The sequence below is a fragment of the Zeus faber genome (assembly GCF_960531495.2).
Source record: "Zeus faber genome assembly, chromosome: 7".
In the NCBI taxonomy this organism is placed as follows: Eukaryota; Metazoa; Chordata; class Actinopteri; order Zeiformes; family Zeidae; genus Zeus; species Zeus faber.
The window spans coordinates 1,566,366-1,586,779 of NC_137203.1; the positions used below are offsets into that span (position 1 = coordinate 1,566,366).

General features: G+C 47.4%; 1 protein-coding gene across 1 annotated transcript; it reads left to right on the forward strand.

Annotated features, from left to right (window-relative positions):
- The first annotated feature begins 1,308 nt into the window (after nucleotides 1-1,308).
- Nucleotides 1,309-19,256, forward strand: cep120 (centrosomal protein 120). The gene is made up of 20 exons (XM_080004086.1): nucleotides 1,309-1,436; nucleotides 3,791-3,947; nucleotides 4,833-4,947; nucleotides 5,029-5,307; nucleotides 7,244-7,441; nucleotides 7,529-7,753; nucleotides 7,842-8,001; nucleotides 9,656-9,848; nucleotides 9,925-10,074; nucleotides 11,000-11,182; nucleotides 11,310-11,406; nucleotides 11,588-11,794; nucleotides 11,955-12,044; nucleotides 12,255-12,347; nucleotides 12,541-12,702; nucleotides 13,669-13,791; nucleotides 14,105-14,203; nucleotides 18,139-18,284; nucleotides 18,457-18,702; nucleotides 18,902-19,256. Exons 1-20 carry the CDS (start codon nucleotides 1,388-1,390, stop codon nucleotides 18,951-18,953), a joined length of 3,024 nt encoding a protein of 1,007 aa, XP_079860212.1. The 5' UTR covers nucleotides 1,309-1,387; the 3' UTR covers nucleotides 18,954-19,256.
- The last annotated feature ends 1,158 nt before the right edge of the window (nucleotides 19,257-20,414 follow it).

Below are 20,414 nucleotides of genomic sequence, written 5' to 3' on the forward strand. Positions count from 1 at the left end.
TTAGCTCCACGCAGGACGCAGAGGGGATCAGCTGGCCTAGCTCCTGTGAAGAGGAGGTGAATCCACCTCCCAGCGTCTCCAGAAGTCAAGCTACGTCAGCGACACGTCTTGCGTCTCAGTGACAAGTCATGATTTTAAACTCAAAAACTAGATCTTACGTTTTAAATGCAGCTTCATCCTGAACTGCTATAAATAATAAATACTAAAACAGTGGATTTGGAGTATCCCTTTAAGTCGATGCTTAAGCTATTAATACCTTTTTTTTTTTGGATTGCGTGACCCAAAGCACAATGCAGTAACAGCTGTGCAGCGAGGCTGCCCCAGCAGGGGGTGGACCCTGAAAGCGGGTCCCTTGCTGAGTGCCATTTGTTTCTGGTGGGGGTGAAGATAACTGTGTGTGCTCACTGCCAGTTTTTCCTGAGGGGGTCAGAGGTGAAAGGTCAGAGGTCAAATCCCTGCTCCCCTGCATCTGTATGTTGACCGAGCCGCCCGTCACCCAGAGCCGTCCTGCTCCCCATTCCAGTTCAAATTGAGACTATCCGCCATGCGGCTGCATAGCCCGGTGCCAACATGGCCGCCCGGTGCCAACATGGCCGCCAGTGCCGAACCCTCTTGAGCCCCTGGCCTCACCCCCACCACAACAACACCTTACCTGCATAGTATGTAAGTGGTCGTTCTATTACTTGAATATAGTGCTATGAACTCTGTTTACAAGATACTGTCATTTTTGGAGACACGTCGTTGTCTGTTCAGGCTGCTTGGTTTGTTCTCACCTGTCTCCACTTAATAACATTGTATTAACATGGAAACTGCTGTTGCTTTTTTATACTGTATATGCCTTAATTCATATGTTTGGCAATCATGATTAAAGGATGTTTATATATATATATATATATGTCTGTGTCTTAGGACTATTTCTTCTGAAATACCTGAAACACAATTGAATTCTCCTGGACTGTTTGTATGTTACTCTTATGTCACGATTAAGGATTCTTTATTTGTCACATGCAGTCCAAACTCCAGAGTCAGGATGAAAAATAAAAAGAATAATCAAAATCAATCATAAATGATTTTTTAAAATATTCATTGGTGACTCTGTTTGTGTCAGATTCAAATGATGTTTGATTTTAGTAATATGGAAATATTGATGTCGTGCAGTACCTCCTCCCCGCCACCAGAGGGAACGCGCCGGAGGGGGCGCGCAGTTACTCCACCGGCGCTTCCGCTTTTAAATCCGAGCGGGAGGCGCGGAACAGCGACAACAGGGCGGGAGCGAGAGGCCGAGGCGGAGGCAGAGCCCGAGGCAGAGGCGGAGGCGGAGGCAGAGCTGTACATCCACACGCTTCCATTAAACCCGTTTCCCTCGCGGCTTCCCGCAGGCGCCGTCATGGCGTCGAGGAGCGAGCAGCTGCTGGTCGTCGTGTCGGTTCTGGAAGGTTCGTTCGCACTTCGCGGCTCGTTGACTCAGGCTAACCGGCGCGGCGTTCGGGTCCAGTGGGAGAGGTGGGACATTTTAGCTTCCGATCTCTGTGTCCTTCAGGTCCATTCAATTTCTAAACTCAACTGTTTTACCTGCGGCTCGCAACGCATCGTAGAAAGGAGCTGAATCAACTCCGCTGTTAGTTGTGTACGCGATGACGTGGCCGCAACCAACTCAATATATTAACTCTACTAATCTCGGAAAGAAGATTTCAATAGTAAATCGAACTAGACGATCACTGGTAAAAGAGTGTGTGTGTACGTGTGTGTGAGGTGTGTGTACGTGTGTGTGAGTGAGGTGTGTGTGTGAGTGAGGTGTGTGTGTGTGAGAGTGTGTGTGTGTGTGAGGTGTGTGTACGTGTGTGTGAGTGAGGTGTGTGTGTGTGTGAGTGAGGTGTGTGTGTGTGTGAGTGAGGTGTGTGTGTGTGAGAGTGTGAGTGAGGTGTGTGTACGTGTGTGTGTGAGAGTGTGAGTGAGGTGTGTGTACGTGTGTGAGAGTGTGAGTGAGGTGTGTGTGTGTGAGAGTGTGGTGTGAGAGTGTGAGTGAGGTGTGTGTGTGTGAGAGTGTGGTGTGAGAGTGTGAGTGAGGTGTGTGTGTGTGAGAGTGTGGTGTGTGTGTGTGAGAGTGTGAGTGAGGTGTGTGTGTGTGAGAGTGTGAGTGAGGTGTGAGTGTGGTGTGTGTGTGTGAGTGTGAGTGAGGTGTGTGTGAGAGTGTGAGTGAGGTGTGTGTGTGTGAGAGTGTGGTGTGTGTGAGAGTGTGAGTGAGGTGTGTGTGTGTGAGAGTGTGAGTGAGGTGTGTGTGTGTGAGAGTGTGAGTGAGGTGTGTGTGTGTGAGAGTGTGAGTGAGGTGTGTGTGTGTGAGAGTGTGAGTGAGGTGTGTGTGTGTGAGAGTGTGAGTGAGGTGTGTGTGTGTGAGAGTGTGAGTGAGGTGTGTGTGTGTGAGAGTGTGAGTGAGGTGTGTGTGTGAGAGAGTGTGAGTGAGGTGTGTGTGTGTGAGAGTGTGAGTGAGGTGTGTGTGTGTGAGAGTGTGAGTGAGGTGTGTGTGTGTGAGAGTGTGAGTGAGGTGTGTGTGTGAGAGAGAGGTGTGTGTGTGTGTGTGTGTGTGTGCAAGCATTGGAATCCCGTTGATATATTTACCTTTTTTTTTTCTTGCAGCCCTATTATGTGACCTCACAATAGCAATTAAGTAATTGTTCTTTCGTGCGTTTTTCAACTTTCAAAGTTGTAACAGGTCTTCAGCTCTGCTGATATTTAATAATAGTAACACAAATAAAAGGTAAAACCAACGTCTGTGCGTAAAAACTCGTTCAGCTGAGTTCAGTGTGAAACCTTGACGATCCGTAATTCCAACATGATTTGAATGCAGCATCAGCTGCCTGTTGCTTAGAGTAAAAAAAAATCACGACACATTTACTGTTAATGCAAAAACCTTGAGTTTTCAACTATTTACGTTTTGATAACTGATGTTTAATTTCACATTAAGTTTTGATAACAAAGTCAATACCGTACGTACGTAATGATAGAATATTATCCCAGCACTGCATTTGATCCTCTGCTGAAATCATCTCTATGGTGATGAAGAAAGGCTGACTTCACACTGGTCCCAGGTCCCACGTCACAGTTTATTTCCCTTAACGTGTGAGAGATCTGTTTTTATAAGCACCAAACATGTCAGGGAGTCTCTTCAAATGTGACCTGGCCCTCTTTTAATGTGTCCTGAATCTGAACAGTCACCAGAATTTCCAATCTCTTGAAGCTGAATAACTGCTTCAAAGCTTATTTGGTTCTCTGCAATGTGTCCATAAGTCAACATCGATACTCTAAATGATGACATTTACTTCCAATAGTCAATATTCCTTCAAATATTTGGAGTTATATGTTCTCATCCTCATCAATTCAGACAACACAATGTCACAAAGTATTCAGAACGATATGAAACCATTCAAAAACAATAAACTGTAATATTGATTGTACCCAGATTATTTGTTTGTTTGTATGTAGATAAATAAATAGATACTTTATTCATCCCCGGAGGGAAATTACAGTGTTATATCAAAATAATAGCAACAATAAAATAATACAAATAACAATTGGCAATACACAATAAACAATAAACCTAAAAATGAACTATAAACCTCCCCATCAACAATTCAGATTCGCATAAAAGTAGGAAATTGTGTATGAGCATTATATCAAAATATGTATGACAGATTGTCGTTGAATTATCTTTGTCTTTTGTGCTTGCTGCTGCATATTGGAAACGTCCCCTTTTGAAATGAACGGAGCTCTTTCTAATGTCATCTAATCCCAGGTCGCCATTTCCCAAAGAGCAAGCGCCACAGCCTGGTGGTCCTGGCCAAGTTCGACGGGGAGCAGCTGTCCACGGACCCTGTGGAGCACCGCGAGCATCCCCACTTCAGCACCGAGCTGGCCTGGGAGCTGGACCGCCGGATGCTGCACCAGCACAGGTCAGCAGCGCAACACCACAAGAGTTTGAGGAAATTTGTTTCGTAAGAGAGGCATGAGACATGAGGCGTGTCGCGTATTCTTGACTGGACACTGTGGAATCCCTTATCTACAGCGCAAGACTTTAACATCTTTCCTGTGAATGCCTGAAACACTGCATTCCTCTTTTGCTCTACTGTATGTGCTAGCACAAACGATCTATTAACACCTGTTCCTGTCTACTGAAACCGTAACATAATTAATTTTCTTATTTCCAATTTCCATTTATTTTTCACCCAATATTTTATTATTTTTGAATAAATACTACATGAGCTCTGTTCTACTGCCAGCACTGACATAAAGACATGCAATGGACAAATATAACGTTTTTAAATCAACTAAGAGCGGCAACAACATATTCTAAATGGCATTATAAATGTTCTAACTGCAGTATAATGTCTGTAATGCAGAACATCACATGGATACATGATTGTTTATCGCTCATCACTCCCTGCGTCCGGGTCCTCAGTGTAGGTGAACTTGGTCACTGCATTGAATGCACTCGTGCAGTGGTTCTCAACATGGGGTCCTGCCAGAGGGTCCAGTGGGTTCTCAGCAAAATGATTACTCTTCAAACTTCACCGTTATTTAATTTACGTCAGCGCTGTTAGAGAATGTCCAGCAATGACCGTTTGGATGCTAGTTTCACTGTAATCTCCCAAACTAGAGCAGAGACACTGAATCAGATCTCACAATAAAAATTTGCTCAGATTGGACCCCAGAGAATAAATCTGATCAAACTGAGGCTCCTTGATGTGGAGAAGCACGGCACCAATGAAACACTCCACTAAGTAAGCCCTTCCATGTGTAACCGTCCTATTTGTTGTGGGGTTGTTTGGACCGTGTAGGCTGCACAGAACTCCCATCAAGCTTCAGTGTTTCGCTGTGGACTCCAGCGAGAAGAGCAGAGATTGCGTGGGCTACGTCATCCTGGACCTGCGGTGTGCACAGGAGGTCCCGCAGGTAGTGTCCTCACGTCTGTCCTCCATCTTAGCACAGCTCCTGCCCTCTGTCCTGACTGTGTTTATGTCCGTATTCTGCCAGGAGTCCCGCTGGTTCCCTCTCCTCAGCAGTAAGTACACCGGTCAGCGTCCTGCCCTCCTCCTCAGTTTGGCTCTGGAGAACGACTCCCAGCACCCTGTAGCCTCTCCGGAGCGCTTCAAAGCCAGGAGAGCCCCGCCCCGCCAGAGTGACCTGCTGCCTCAGAACCTGGAGGCTGTGCTGATCCAGGACCAGGGGTTCCACCAGATCGGACCGACTGAGCTCTGCACAGACATGTTCGTCCTGTCTGTCACCGTGGCCTTCGCCACCAAACTAGAACAGGTGAGACCAAAATCCCACTAGAACCACAACCCCAGACCTGCCAACCGCCACGCGTTGATGTACCAACCATGCAATTCTTGGTCAAAATGAGAGAGAGAGAGAGAGAGAGAGAGAGAGAGAGAGAGAGAGAGAGAGAGAGAGAGAGAGAGAGAGAGAGAGAGAGAGAGAGAGAGAGAGAGAGAGAGAGAGAGAGAGAGAGAGAGAGAGAGAGAGAGAGAGAGAGAGAGAGAGAGAGAGAGAGAGAGAGAGAGAGAGAGAGATATTTTTTTTTGTAGTAAAACAATCAGTCAACACATAACAGTACCGTACATTTATTCAGTATTTAACTACATTCCTCGGATTGGACCAGACGCTGCGACCCTCTGCTTGTGGTTCTGTACCCTCTCCCTCCTCTCACTCAACATCCACTGACATGCAGCGCACTCAGCGCAGCAGTACCTTTTTCTCCACCGACGCTGCATTGCTGAGGTAAAATGGGAAGTGGGGAGTAACGATCAAGCACAAAAATGTGACCGTAATGTTAACATTACGTGAGATGCACCGATCGGCGTGACCGGCCCATGAGTGTCAGACGTACAGTATGTGATTCTGTGCCGGTCAGATACAGTCCTATACAGTGCTATGTGCTTATGCACATAGCAAGCCTCCGATGCTCAAACCCGACAACAATGAGCAAAAGAAAGGAAAGGTGGGCTGTTTGGAGGTAGTTCAGGGTAAACAAAGAAGATTAGATAAATGTTACATCCATCACTTGACAATATTCCAACGTTGTACAGACTGCGTGCATATCTATCGCTGTCACAGCTGACCTCCACTTGGGATGAAAGCTTTGACTCTTTTTTTTTTTTTTTTTGAGACATGTTCTATTTTATTGGAACTCAGGGACAGTTTCATGTTCCATTTTTGTTCCATTGTGAATAATGAACAATAATAAAGCGTGTCAAAATCAGCAATCGAACTATTGTGGTAACCGAAAACTTTAGCGGTGGTCCGTATGTGCATTTTGCATTTGCATTGTGGTCCGTGCATGTGCATTTGTGGTCCCTATGTGTAATTTTAAATGTATTTAATAGTCAATGTTTTATAAGGAATTTACAACTGAATGAAAATCAGAAAGATCAGGAATTGGAATTGGTGCATCTCTAGTTAGTAAACATATTTGGTAACTTTACGAGCTGATGCATTTCAAGGGGTAAATCCCAATGAGACCAATGTGTATTTAGTCATAGCATCCTGACACGTTGTGATGATCCTGGTACCAGACGCTACGGTGTGAACGTAGTCATTCAGCTGCAGTCACTCAAATGCCACGGAGACTCCGCTACACTATTGTGGTACTATTTTCTCAAGTTTGACAGGTCTGCAGCCCCACTAGAACCACAGAACCGCAGCCCCACTAGAACCACAGCCTCAGCTGTCCAGTAGCTTTTGAGTTTCCTACTCCTTGAGCTGCAGGAAGTGAAGAGGCCTCCAGTCTTTTCTTGCTCAACTCGCTGCCAGGGAGGAACCGTGCTGCACGCTCTGCCTGGCAGTGGTGGCAGATCTGAAACTGCACAGAATATTACATTACATTACATTTAGCAGACGCTTCGTCCCCCTACCACCGTAGAATATAAGTCAAGGAAGCAAGTACTGCATGGGTCTCAAACTACACCCATTTACAACTGTTTTCAGTGCCTGCTCGCTCTCAATCTTTTTCTCTGGCTCGCAAAATAACATGAGTTATGTAGAATTAATATTTAGATTTTCAGTCAATTTTCGTTGACAGGCTTTACATTTGCCAGACTGAAAATCACGAAAGCAGGTATCGTCGGTAATTGCCACTAACTAACTAACTTACACCTCTGTGGTTGAGTCTACTTATTAAAATGGAGTGATCCACCGGATGGAGCCAATCGTCAGACCCCCCTCCCCTTTCCTCTGTGTTTTCCTCCAGTTAGTCACCAGCACCAGGAGGCTCCCGGTGGAGGGCTCAGAGTTCTTCTTCTACTACTCTCTACTGGGAAACGACATCAGCAGCCAGCCCTTCCACAGTCTGCTGAGCCCCGCCTTCGAGCCAGAGCGCGCCTCCATACGCATCCGCACTAACAAGCAGATTCTGCGCTCCTATCTGGACCAGCAGCCAGAGCTACAGGTGGAATTCCTGTCTGTCTGTCTGTCTGTCTGTCTGTCTGGCTGTTTGACTGTCTGACTCTCTCTCTGTCTCTCCCCTGTCTCTCAGATCCACTTGTGCTGTGGCAGCTCCACTCTGGGTTCCACCCGTCTCTCTCTCTCCGCTCTCTCTGCTGGAGTCTCAGAGTTGGACTGTCAGCCGGCTGCGGTGGAAGGAGTGTTTGTCCTGCAGTCAGCCCAACCAGCCCATCATAGTGCAGCAGTTATAGCAGCTGACCTGCAGCCGACCGTAGGTGTGGCACTGACGCTGAGGAAAGAAGAGAGCAGCAAGAAGGTAGAAACATAGTCACTGTATTTGTTATACATTTATTTGATCTTTTTAGAGAGTTTATAGGTTAGGTCTCCCTCTCTCTCTACCACAGGTATCGCTCCCTCCTCTGGCTCCTCCCACTCATAAGGAGGCTCCTCCCCTTTCTCCTGACAATCCCCCATCCCCTCCCCTCCCTCCCCCCTCCCGTACAGGGAGCGAGTCGGAGTCTCTCCCGGACGATTTGCGTGGTGCTCAGACCGCCGGCCAGTCAGGTGCGTAAAGTACAGATATTAAATAGCAGCATAGTGTAGTAATAACATGCAGTGATAGTTAAGTACTAGGGGTGTCACGATTCTCCAAATCCACGATTCGATTTTTGATTTAATATGTATTTTTATTTTTTATTTTTTTTTCAGCACTGAAGGCTGTGCCATTGTTAAGCCCCTTTCACACATAGTTCCTGGTAAATTACAGGTAACCTTTCCAGCAGTGCTTGTGAGTTTCACTATTCACACATGCAGCTACATCTACACCATCTTGTGCCTTTTCCCCCATGACATCATAATGTTGGAATAGATGGGGCAAGGGACAGTCCAGCAGAAGTCACCGGCGCGTCCTGGTCCCACCCCTGGCGCCGGAGAGCGACAGACAGATCAGTTGACGTGCACAAAGTGGATGTATAGCACAAAGCAGGCAAATAAAAATAAATATGCCTTTGAAATAAATCCTTAAATACTGTATATAAAAGAGCCAATCAATAAATATATAAATTAGTAAATATACTCCCGACAGACCAGGCAACGGTGCTACGCTTCTGCCCCCACGGCGACGGCCGAGGTGGGGGGGGGGGGGGGGGGGGTGTTGGTCTTTATTTTGCTGGTTTCCAAAGACCCTCTGAATCTTATGCCAAGTTGCCATTTTCAAGCACGCAAAGTGAGAAAGAGAACTCCTGCTGTGCACACTGCTGCAGCAGCAGCAGCAGCAGCAGCAGTACAGGTGCAGGTGCAGGTCCACCACGGACACTCCCTCTCCCATATGGAAAACTGTACTGTTAGGTTTTTATTTTATTTTGATTGTTTTAAAAAGGCTATTTTGGAAAACAGTAAAGTTTTTAGAATGTTTTAAATAGGCCAGTCCAAAAATAGAAAAATTGGGATTTTACCGTTGACACAGAGACATTTGGTCATTTAGTCGGCACATTCAAACATCCCTAGTTTGTCCCTATGCTTAAATTGCATGAATGGACTGTAAATTCCAATATAAAAAACAACTAATATAACATGTTTGTGGGACACTGTGAGCCGCACCCCCCAGCACACACTGCCTTTGTTTACCGAGCGGATCTTGAGCCCCCCAATGTGGCCACCATGTGGGACAATATTACACACACACATACGGGGAGAATTGTGACCCTGCATGTGAATTTGAAGTTCGAAATCGAACGCTGATTTTGATCGATCTTTGATTTTGAATCAGAATCCTGACACCCCTAGTAAATATGCTGCAATGTTGAGTATGTATTTATTCTACATAGGTGTTAAGTGCTAAACCCGCACTAAAATAACACCTTGATCTGATGTCGAGGTTCTGTATGTTTTTGGCAAATCAGGGAAAAAAAAAATACTTTTTAAAAGGGGAAAAGTGTGTGTGTGTGTGTGTGTGTGTGTGTGTGTGTGTGTGTGTGTGTGTGTGTGTGTGTGTGTGTGTGTGTGTGTGTGTGTGTGTGTGTGTGTGTGTGTGTGTGTGTTCCCCCTTTTAAAAAGTCTGGGTTTGTTTTTTTTTTTTGTTTTTTTTTTAACATGTTTCCAGCGTCGTCCTTCAGAACAGACACCAACATCATAACAATACTAAAATGGACTCATCTTTGATCAGTAACTGAGACCTGGTGTGTAGTGTAATGATATCTAAGCTCTGCTCCATCTCTAGGTCTTGAAGAGGAGGTGGAGGTGCAGGAGCGGAGGGTGGAGGAGCAGCTGCAGGAGGAGGATGTAGCATCCTCCGTCACTGTCTCTGCTCCCAAAGTCTCCATTCCGGCCTCCGCTCATCACTACTGCTTCTCTCTGAACCTGCACAAGCTGAAACACCTCCACCTGCACCACCCACTGTCGGCAGTGCTCAGGTATAACCTGCAGCCTGGCACTTCCTGCTGGTCACTTCCTGCTTGCATTTTATCATACAGTAAGGTGTCGTTGCAGGTACTCGTACCCGTTCTTCGGCAGCACTGCTCCCATCGTGACCGATCCTCCGGTGCAGTTCCACAGGAACAAGGAAGTCTTCCTGCCACAGTCCCACTGCGCCTTCAACTTTGCTGCCCTGCCGCAGCAACTGCAGCACACCTTCCTCAGGTACACATACACACACACACACTTAGACACGCACACCCGACAGCCCTTCTGCATCCAATATGGCAACTTGCTGCTATTAAGTACGCCACACTGGTATATGTGTGTTTCCAGTTCATCTGAAACTACGCATCAAACAGTATGTGAAAAGTACCCAGATGACGTACTACATCAAGTGAAATACGGTAGTTTGTAAACACACCACAGTACATTGCCAAACCTATGCCACAATGATTGGAAGACGCCAGTAAAAGCTTATATGCAACGGCAGCATCAAGCCCCAACGTGCTGAAAGGAAGTGGAGCGGCTCTATATCATATTAATAATGAGGCAAATGTCTTGATAAACGATGTGACGCACAGCGCTTTTTTGGGTTTCATTCAATTCCAATGAATACATCTACAATAAAAACACTATTTGTTTTCTTTGGAGAAACTGAACATTTTGGCGGATCGTGGAGAACCGATCTCTTTATGTCACTTTGCGCCTGGGCACTGACGTAACGTGCGTCCCTCCTGTTCACCACACCAACAGTGATGGGTAAAGCAAGCGCCAGTGAGGAAATATAAGTGTAAAATAAAAACAATTAATTTGACTTATTTTGGGATTCTCAGCGAGATAAATGCAAGGTGTGGCATGTGAAGTAGTTGATATGCGTGAGTCTCATGGTCAAAGTGTGAGACTTGGCAGCTCAGGATAACAATCATTAAAAGCTTTATGAAATAATTTTAGTCGTGCAAGTAAAAACCTGGAGCCACGCCTTCCTCACCACACGCTCCATCGCGACCAAATCCTCCATCTGCTTCCTCACGTTTGCGCTCTGCTGCTCTGACACTCCCTGTGGTAGTGCGGACGGGCGGGTGGGGGGGGGGGGACTATTTTGATACTAGGTTTGAGGCACAGGGTAAGTGACTGTTGTGGGCTCCAGTGCCCCCCTAGTGGTGGAGCTGTGGCACCAAGCCTCCAACACCAGAGACCAGCTGATTGGAACAGCCTCCGTCCAGATGTCTGCTCTGCTTTCTGCTGAGAAGAGTAGTTTCCAGAGAGGCTGTGGCCAGCAGGCCTGGAGGCAGAGCATCCAGGGCACCGTGCCTATGGAGAGGGCTCAGAGGTAGTAGTTAAACAACTAACTGACCTAAACTATCTGATCTGTCTCACTTCCCTGTAGTTTACTTTTGTATTCTGTCCATCTGCCTGCCTGCCTGCCTGTCTCTCTCTATCTCTCTCTGTCTGTCTAGTTCCAGTGAGCAGGTTGCAGAGTTGTGTTATGCTGCGACTCTGGAGGACCTGGGCTTGGTTACCAACAGAGAGGTGATCATCTGCGACTCAACAAAGGTGAGACATTTGGTTCTAAAATCAGTCATTACTCACCATGATCTGGTGGTGACCGTGGAGTCGATGCAGCAGAGGAGGGTGAAGGAGCACCGCGGAAAAACAATGAAATTGTTTAAATGCGGCAAATAATCCTGGAGGCCGTCAAATGACGTTGTGAGCTCTTTGTTTTCTGCCGCTACAGAGCAGCCATCCGGCCGCTCAGCAGGAGCCCAGCAACACCCAGAGGCACGTCCCGGTTCTTACCGAGGGGCACGCCCCGGTCCATACCCAGGGCCCTGCCGCGGCCCCCACCCAGGGGCCCACTCCAGCCAGAGACACCCTGGAATACCGTACAGCCCTGGAGCTGGAGCTGTGGAAGGAGGAGCAGGAGCAGCTGTTTGATGATCAGGTAACGCAGCACCACCGGGTGACGCAGCACCGCCAGTTTCATATTTAGATATAAAGGTGTGTGTGTGTGTGTGTGTGTGTGTGTGTGTGTGTGTGTGTGTGTGTGTGTGTGTGTGTGTGTGTGTGTGTGTGTGTGTGTGTGTGTGTGTCTGTGTGTGTAGCTGAGGAGGAAGGAGTTGAGCCACATTCATGCTCTGTCTGAGGAGTGGAAGAAGAGAGACAGGGAGAGAGAAGCTCTGCTCAGCAAGATGGTACACACACTCAAGTCCTGTTTTCACTTGATTTTATTATTTTAATATTATTCTACTTTTTCATACATTATTGTCCATCCTTTATTTAAGCTGCTTCTATAAAAATGAGCCATAAGCTATTGTGTGGATTATTTTAAGAATTATTAGAAGATCGCTCGGTGTAGTCGAAGAGAAATAATGCTTGAACGCCTTGGCTCCCTCTCGCTCTAGGAAACGGAGTACACTCAGCTGGAGGAGCGGCTTCAGAAAACTCTGTCTGACCTCAACCTAAGAGAGAAGGAGCTGGCTCACGCTGAGACAGAGGTATGTACCTGACTGCTTACATACCTGATTGGTTGACTGACGGGTTTTGTGGCTGACTGACTGACTGACTGGCTGACCGGTTCTCTGACTGACTGGTTGACTGACCGACTGATTTACTGACTGGTTGTGAGCATGGTTTACTGGCTGACTGTTTGTGTGGCTGGCTGACTGGCTTGCTGTGCGGCTGCTTCAGACTCGCCGGCTGCAGGCGGAGCTCCGTGCTGGCCTGCAGCTGAAGCAGAGGGAGGTGGAGGAGAGCAGCAGGAGGGTGATGCAGCAGTGTGACCTGCGGGTGGCGCTAGAGAGGGAGAAGCTGCAGCTGCTGGAGGAGGACCGAGCCAGGCTGCTGCAGCAGGTAGGGCAGGCATTTTACTGTTTTTTTTTTTTTATAATAATAATAATTTATTTATACACACCATGCAAGTGAAAGTGCCTTCCATTAACAGAAGGCAATACAGTTATAATAATAAATGTACATATTACAGTTTTCAGGGTTCTCTGAAACACAGCACAGGTTACAATTTTCAGAGTTGACATTGAACACCTCATCAGCTCCTGCTGTACGCAGTCTACACGCCGCAACTCTGAATGGGAATGACCAGAGATGTGAACCAGACTTGTAGAACATTGGTTCATAATGTCACAAGTGGAAGTTCCCAACAGCACGGTTCAATTCAAACACATTAAACACTCCATGTACCTCAGACGTTTCATCAACCTTTTAAACTTTTGGGACACATTGACAGACCTCGTTGCTCCGGAGCTGCAAGCCAACTCCATGTGTGAGGACACAAACACAGAATATGTTTTCAACTGCTTACTATTTATGGCGCGTGAAAATAAAATGTTTTTTCTTATTCATCGTAATTCAGTCTTTTGTATTTATGCCGCATGTTCATATCGCCATGACAATGAAAATGGGATTTCTGGGGCTCTAGAAGGCAGATATTTCAATCGAAAGCTCAACCATTTAAGTGGCACCGAAATCTGTGTTGCGGATCTGTCCGGTTGATACTGATCATATAGGAACCGGTGCCAGAGTGGTAGATGTTACCACTGGCACAATGTACGTTACTGAATGTTCTTCTTTTGTGGTTCACAGGAGTTAGCCCTGTTGTACCCGAATAATAGACAAGACAAAAGCAAACAAGCAAAATTCATTTAACAGAATAAGTAAATATTGATTATTATATTGGAATCATTTTGGGGTTTAGTTTTAGGCCCTTTCTCAACAAGAACCGAATACTGTGTACTGTGTGTGTACTGTGAGTGATTGTTATTCTCTCTACTGTGTGTTGTGTGTACTGTGTGTTGTGTTCAGATTTCGGACGGGGAGTCCAGGTACAAGCGACTGGAGAAGGAGTTCCAGACGCTGAGAGAGCAACAGAGTATCAGACCAGAGATTCGATTACAATCTGAGATTAACCTGCTGAGCCTGGAGAAGGTGACTACCACTAAATAATATGACTAACTACACATAACTTGTATTACTAACTCCCACTAACTGATATTACTAACTACATCTTACTAGTATTACTAATCTCCACTAACAAGTCTTACTGACTATTGCTTACTAGTATTACCAACTAAACCACACAAGTATCACTAACTAGTTTTACTGTGTGTGTGTGTGTGTGTGTGTGTGTGTGTGTGTGTGTGTGTGTGTGTGTGTGTGTGTGTGTGTGTGTGTGTGTGTGTGTGTGTGTGTGTGTGTGTGTGTGTGTGTGTGTGTGTGTGTGTGTGTGTGTGTGTGTTAGGTGGAGCTGGAGAGGAAGCTGGAGTCCTGCACCAAGTCCAAGCTGCACTACAAGCAGCAGTGGGGTCGGGCCCTGAAGGAGCTGGCTCGCTTCAAACAGGTCAGTGCGTGTTTGTTTTTTACTTTTCAGTGTGAAAAGCCGTTTCACAACATGGTTGACGACGACCACAAACACACAGAGCTGCTCGTAACGCCCTCAAAGAACTGCAGCTCAGATGTAGAGTCCAGTGTGTTGGTGGCACAGTTTGTCGCTGCTTCAGGAACCGTTGTCACCACCACCTCCCAGGCGGAGGCCGTCTGGATCATGTGGTGGTTGACGGTTCCACTGTGGCCCAACATGACACATGTCAGGAGGAGCTTCAGCACTTCACGCGGCATGATGTCACCCTGAATGCAGAGAAATGGCCGTTTGGGTGGAGGAGGTGGAGTTCTTGGACTTGCAGTGGTATTACTCGCACTTTGTGGCAGTTTGATGCTATTGTGTTGCTGCCAGACCCTGGTTTCCGCTGGCCTCTTTCCTGGCAATGGTCACATCCACTGCTGCCTGCACCACTCTCTGTGGAGAGGTTGATCTGGATGCGAGGTGCCAGCCCACACCTGTTACTAGCAAGCTCTCAGAAGCCGTTGAGCTGATCTCAATGCTAACAGACTATTATTGGGTGTGTGGACAAGCTGTTTGGACACTGGGACCTTCCCTCAACCATCACCAGCGACAAGGAGCCCGGTCACACCAGGACAGGAGGTTCCTCCTGAAGGTCATATGGGGCTGTCTGCTGGAAGGAAATGACCTCTGCCAAACTCACTGTCCATCCAAGCCAGCACTCCACCAGCGCCCCCAGTGGTGCTGGTGGAGTGTGGCAGCGCCCCCCACCCCCCTGCTCTGGTTGTCTCAACATGGTGGTGTTTTCTCGCCGCCTGCGTCAGTCTGGACATTTAACAGACGTGTTTAGCCGCTCGCAGCGCAGAGGAAACCACCATAATCCCAGACACTTCACTGCTCCATTCGTCATCCTCCATGTGAGCTAGTGTGCACGTACATGCACACACATCTGCACGTAACGTGAGAAAGTCAATAAAGGATTGTTTTGTGTGTGTGTGACACTAAATGTAAATATTTATCCAGACAGAGTCAGACAATGAAATGTGTTCAAGCCTCAGAACCTCCCACAGATAAACACAGTGAGAGCTCCTTGAGTAAACAAACTGAACAAGCTGAGAACTGTTACTGACGCTAAGCAGCTGGAAACTACTGACCCCCCCCCGTCTCTCTCTCTCTCTGTCTCTCTCTCTCTGTCTCTCGCTGCTTCTGGAGCTTCCACACTCACACACGTCCAAGGAATTGAACGTCTTTTCAAACTCGATTGTGATGTCAAAGCAAATGTAAGAAGATAAACACTCTAAGAGATGGTGTCTGATATAAAGAACAGTCTGTCTGAAGAGAATGCTGCTGTCTGTCTGTCTGAAGAGAACGCTGCTGTCTCTAAAGAAAACGCTGTTGTCTGAAGAGAATGCTGTCTGTCTGGTGTCAGATCAGATGTCAATCCATTGGCGTTTAACTCGACTTGGATGATAAAACTTGTGGTTGGAACAGCAGTCTGAATTCCTCTTTGTGCTGCTCCCGTTAGTGGTGGCCACAGTGGATCATCTGCCTCCAACACCCTCATTTCTGCACATCTTCCTCCCTGACACCACCCGCCTGCATGTCCTCCCTCAGCACCTCCATCAAGCTTCTCTTTGGCTTCCTCTTTTCCTCTTGCCTGGCAGCTCCACCCTCAGCCTCCTTCTCCCAATGCAACTCTCATCTCTCCTCCACACGTGTCCAAACCATCTCAATCTGGCCTCTTTTCCACCAAACTGTCCAACCTGAGCTGTCCCTCTACTGTCTACTGTCCTCATTCTTAATCCTGTCCATCCTTGTCCCTCCCAATGAAAAACCTCCACATCCTCAACTCTGCCACCTCCACTTCATCCACCTGCCTTTTAGTCGGTGCCAACGCCTCTAAACCGTACAACATGGCTGCTCTCACTACCGTCCTGTACACCTTCCCCTTCACTCTGGCTGGAACCCTTCTGTCACACATCACTCTGGACACTCTTCTCCACCCGCTCCCCCCTGCCTGTACTCTCTTCTCCACCCACTCCACCCTGCCTGTACTCTCTTCACCTCTCTCCTGAACTCATCCGCCTTCTCCACCTCCACTCCTTGCATTCTCAGCTTTTCTCCGCCCTCCCTCCCATTCAGGCACATGTATTGTGTCTTACTCCTGCTGACTTTCATTGCTCTTCTCTCTAATGCTGCCTCCACTTCTCCAGGCTCTCCTCCACCTGCTCCCTACTCTCACTACAGATCACAGTGTCATCCGTGAACATCATAGTCCACAGAGACTCCTGCCTGAATTCATCTGTTAACCTGTCCATCACCACTGCAACAAGAAAGGGCTCAGAGCTGATCCTTGATGCAGTCCCACCTCCACTTTGGTGCCTTGGTCACGCCTACTACACACCTTACTACTGACTGACTGCTTCATACATATCCTGTACCACTCTTACCTACGTCTCTGCCGCCCCCGACTTCCTCATTCAATACCACACTTCCTCTCTCGGCACCCTATCATACGCTTTCTCTAAATCCACAAAGACGCAGTGCAACTCCCTCTGGCCTTCCCTGTACTTTTCCATCAGTGTTCTTAAAGCAAAAATATCATCTGTAGTGCGAAACCATACTTCTGCTCGCTGATCCCCACCTCTCCTCTTAACCGTCCTCCACTAGTCTTTACCATAGCTTCATGCTGTGGCTGATCAACTTTATTCCCCTGTAGTTACTACAGCTCTGTACGTTTCCCTTATTCTTGAAGATGGTACCAGTACACTTCTTCTCCACTCCTCTGGCATCCTCTCCCTTTGCAGGATGGTGTTAAACAGTCTCGTTAGGAACTCCACTGCCATCTCACCTGAACATTTCCATGCTTCACCACTTTGCAGTCACTAATTTCTTTCAGATTGCACTTCCTGGATAAGATGTAGTCCACCTGTGTGCACCTTCCTCCACTCTTGTATGTCACCCTGTGTTCCTACCTCTTTTTGAAATACATATTCACAACAGCCAATTCCATCCTTTTGGCAAAATCCACCATCTGTCCTCCCACATCCCTCTCCTTGACACCATACCTACCCGTCACCTATGTCTCTGGTCCCTTGGCCAACATGCCCATTGAGATCTGCTCCTACGACCACTCTCTCTCCCTTGGGGACGCTCTCCACCACTACATCCAACTCACTAAAGAATTCTTATTTCTCTTCCATCTCACACCCAACTTGGGGAGCGTACGCACTGACCACATTCATTATCAACCCATCAATGTCCAGCTTCATGCTCATCACTGTCCCACACTCTGGTCACCTCCAAAACACTCTTGACATGTTCTTCCTTCAACACCATCCCTACCCCGTTTCTCCTGCCATCCACTCCATGGTAGAACAGTTTGTACCCGGCTGTGATACTCCTGGCCTTACTCCCCTTCCACCTGGTCTCTTGTACACATAGTACATCTACCTTCCTTCTCTCCATCACGTCAGTCAGCTCTCTCTCTTCACCCTTCATAGTGCCAACGTTCAAAGTTCCTCCTCTCAACTCTACTCTCCTTCCCTTCTTCCTCTCCTGCTGTCTCCAGACACTTCTTCTTCTTCTTCTTCTTCTTCTTCTTCTTCAGCCGACAGTAGCACAATTTCCACTGGCTCCCTGTTGGCTAACGGCACCAGTGGCGGTGGTTGTTAACCCGGGCCTCCACCCATCCGGTATGGAAATCAGATTTGTTGTCTGCAAGTTTGATTTGCATGGTTTTTACGCTGGATGCCCATCCCGGCGAAACCCTCTCTATTCATCCTGGCTTGGGATGAATTATTGAATTATTTAAGTAAATGCAAGTAAACCCAACTAATTTCTCATTAACCCCTTGAATGCACAGGGTCCAAAATGTCCCGGATTTTTGTTCTGTTGCTTAAGTTTTCAAACGTTAATATTTAAAACGTGTGCAGCGGGAGCAGGAGAAAGCCATGAGCCGTCTGAAGAAGCAGCAGGCGGAGCTGGAGGCCATGAGGCTGCGTTACCTAGCAACAGAGGAGAAGGAAGTGATGCGGGTAGACAAACAGGAACTGGAAACCATCAAGAATGATCTTAACAGGTGTGTGTGTGTGTGTGTGTGTGTGTGTGTGTGTGTGTGTGTGTGTGTGTGTGTGTGTGTGTGTGTGTGTGTGTGTGTGTGTGTGTGTGTGTGTGTGTGTGTGTGTGTGTGTGTGTGTACAGGGCCAACACAAACTGTTTTCTACTTCGGTGTCTTTCATTTCTCTCTAAAGGTTAAAGGAAAATAAGTCAGGCCCCGCCTCCCCAATGGCAGGCCCCGCCTCCTCAGCTCCCAACCCCGCCCCCTCTCTGGCGAGAGGCCCCTCCCCTCCTCCTCACGACGGCGCTGACCAGCAGCTGAGCCGCCTGTTGAATGAGCGGGACTCCCTGCTGAGGACGGGGCTGTACAGCCACCACAACCACATCATCACTGAGCTCAACAGGCGGATCCAGCAGGTGATGGACGCCAGTGGAGTCAGGTAGGAACTACAGTCTGAACCCCCGAACTACAGTCTGAACCCCCGAACTACAGTCTGAACGCCCGAACTACAGTCTGAACCCCTGAACAGTCGGAGTGTTCTTCTGGCTTAGGGGTATAGGATTTTTATTTCAAGCTACTGAATTCTGAAGGAAAGGGAATTCTGGGGAAACAACCCATTGGAATATCTTCTGCATCAGGGTCCAGATCTGTAACCTGCAGCAAACACTGTGGCATCGAGAGACGCTGTAGTCGCATAATGATGACATCATGTACTGAACCAACAGCTGAACTTGTGTGTGTGTGTGTGTGTGTGTGTGTGTGTTGCTGTAAATATAGTATTTTTTTATAAACCATGTTTTCTGTTTTACTGGTGTAGTACTACGGTAAACAAAGTCCGAGTGTAATTACAGTATTTTATTTTGCACGTGCAGTGGATTGCACGTTGTGCGGACACAAGGTGGCGCTGGAGCTCCAGAAAAGCCTCTTTGTGACATCATGGTATTTATTATTTTGCTGCGCTGGATGTGTCTGAATAAATTATTGTGGAATATTGTGAAGTGTCTTTGTTTTGGTATTTTTGTACTAATAATACATGTATTAATACACAGAACACTGTTGGTTGCAGTCTGGGTGACCTCTGACCTCTACTTCCTGTAGTTTGTGGAAGGTTCTCTGTAGTTTCTACATTTTCCTTCATATAAATTGTATTTTATTAATTTAGTGGATGTGACTCCAGCGTTTAACGGTGGAACTCACCAGAAGATGCAGGAAAAACTAAGCTGCTGCAAAAGAGACTCTGTTGCCAAAATTATTCTTTTCACAAAGCAACAGTTTGATAGTTTCATCTTTCTGTGTCGTCCTGGAGACCTCGTCTCAGCGGCGCGGCCGACGTGTCCTTCTCAGACACTTCGGCCCCGGGGTCTGCTCCCACTTGGCCCGGTGCACCTCCAAAGAACAGCCATGAGGGGGCGGCCTTACCAGATGAACCACCCCCAGCATCTCCTCTTTGTGGGGGAGCAGCCGCTCTAGGTCCTCACCCCATCTCTGGGGCCCCTTTTCCACAGAGGCATTTTGGGAGCCGCCACAGAGCCGCTGCCTAATCTCCACCCGGTTCTCCTCGTTTGGGTGGCAAAAGGCTCTCGGCCCGGAGAGGTGGTTCCAGAGCGGCAGCACTTGGTGCTGGTTTAGAACCAAGAGCTGCTTGCGTCAGGGGCTCCGGGGGGGGGGGGGGCAAAGGCCGACTAAAACTTTGTGGCCAATCCAGCAAAGACCTCAAATCCAAACTGGTCCCAGGAGACAAACTGTCCAGCGCTCGAGTCATTAGAACTTGAACTTGAACGTAAGCGGCGTGGTGTGGTGTGACTAGACGCTTCCGATTAAATCCATGTTAATCCTCTTCTGCAGCTCCCCGGCCACGTCACTGTGCAATGCAAAACACAAAATAAAACTAAATGGAAATGTTTTTGTAAAGAGTGCAGTCAACGGAGTGTGTTTTATGAGTCTACATTGTACCAGAGACTATAGCTGCTGTCAGATTTCCTTATTGATCCAGATCTGTTTTTAAATCCAAAGAATAAACACTAACACTTAATTGTTATAATGTTCATAAGTTCATCTGATTGGAGGGGGGTGTCCAGTGGAGAGGGAAGCGAGGAGAGCGCTGGGTGCGAGTGGAAGGAGAGGGAGTGTCTGAAGAGAAGTCGGTAATAA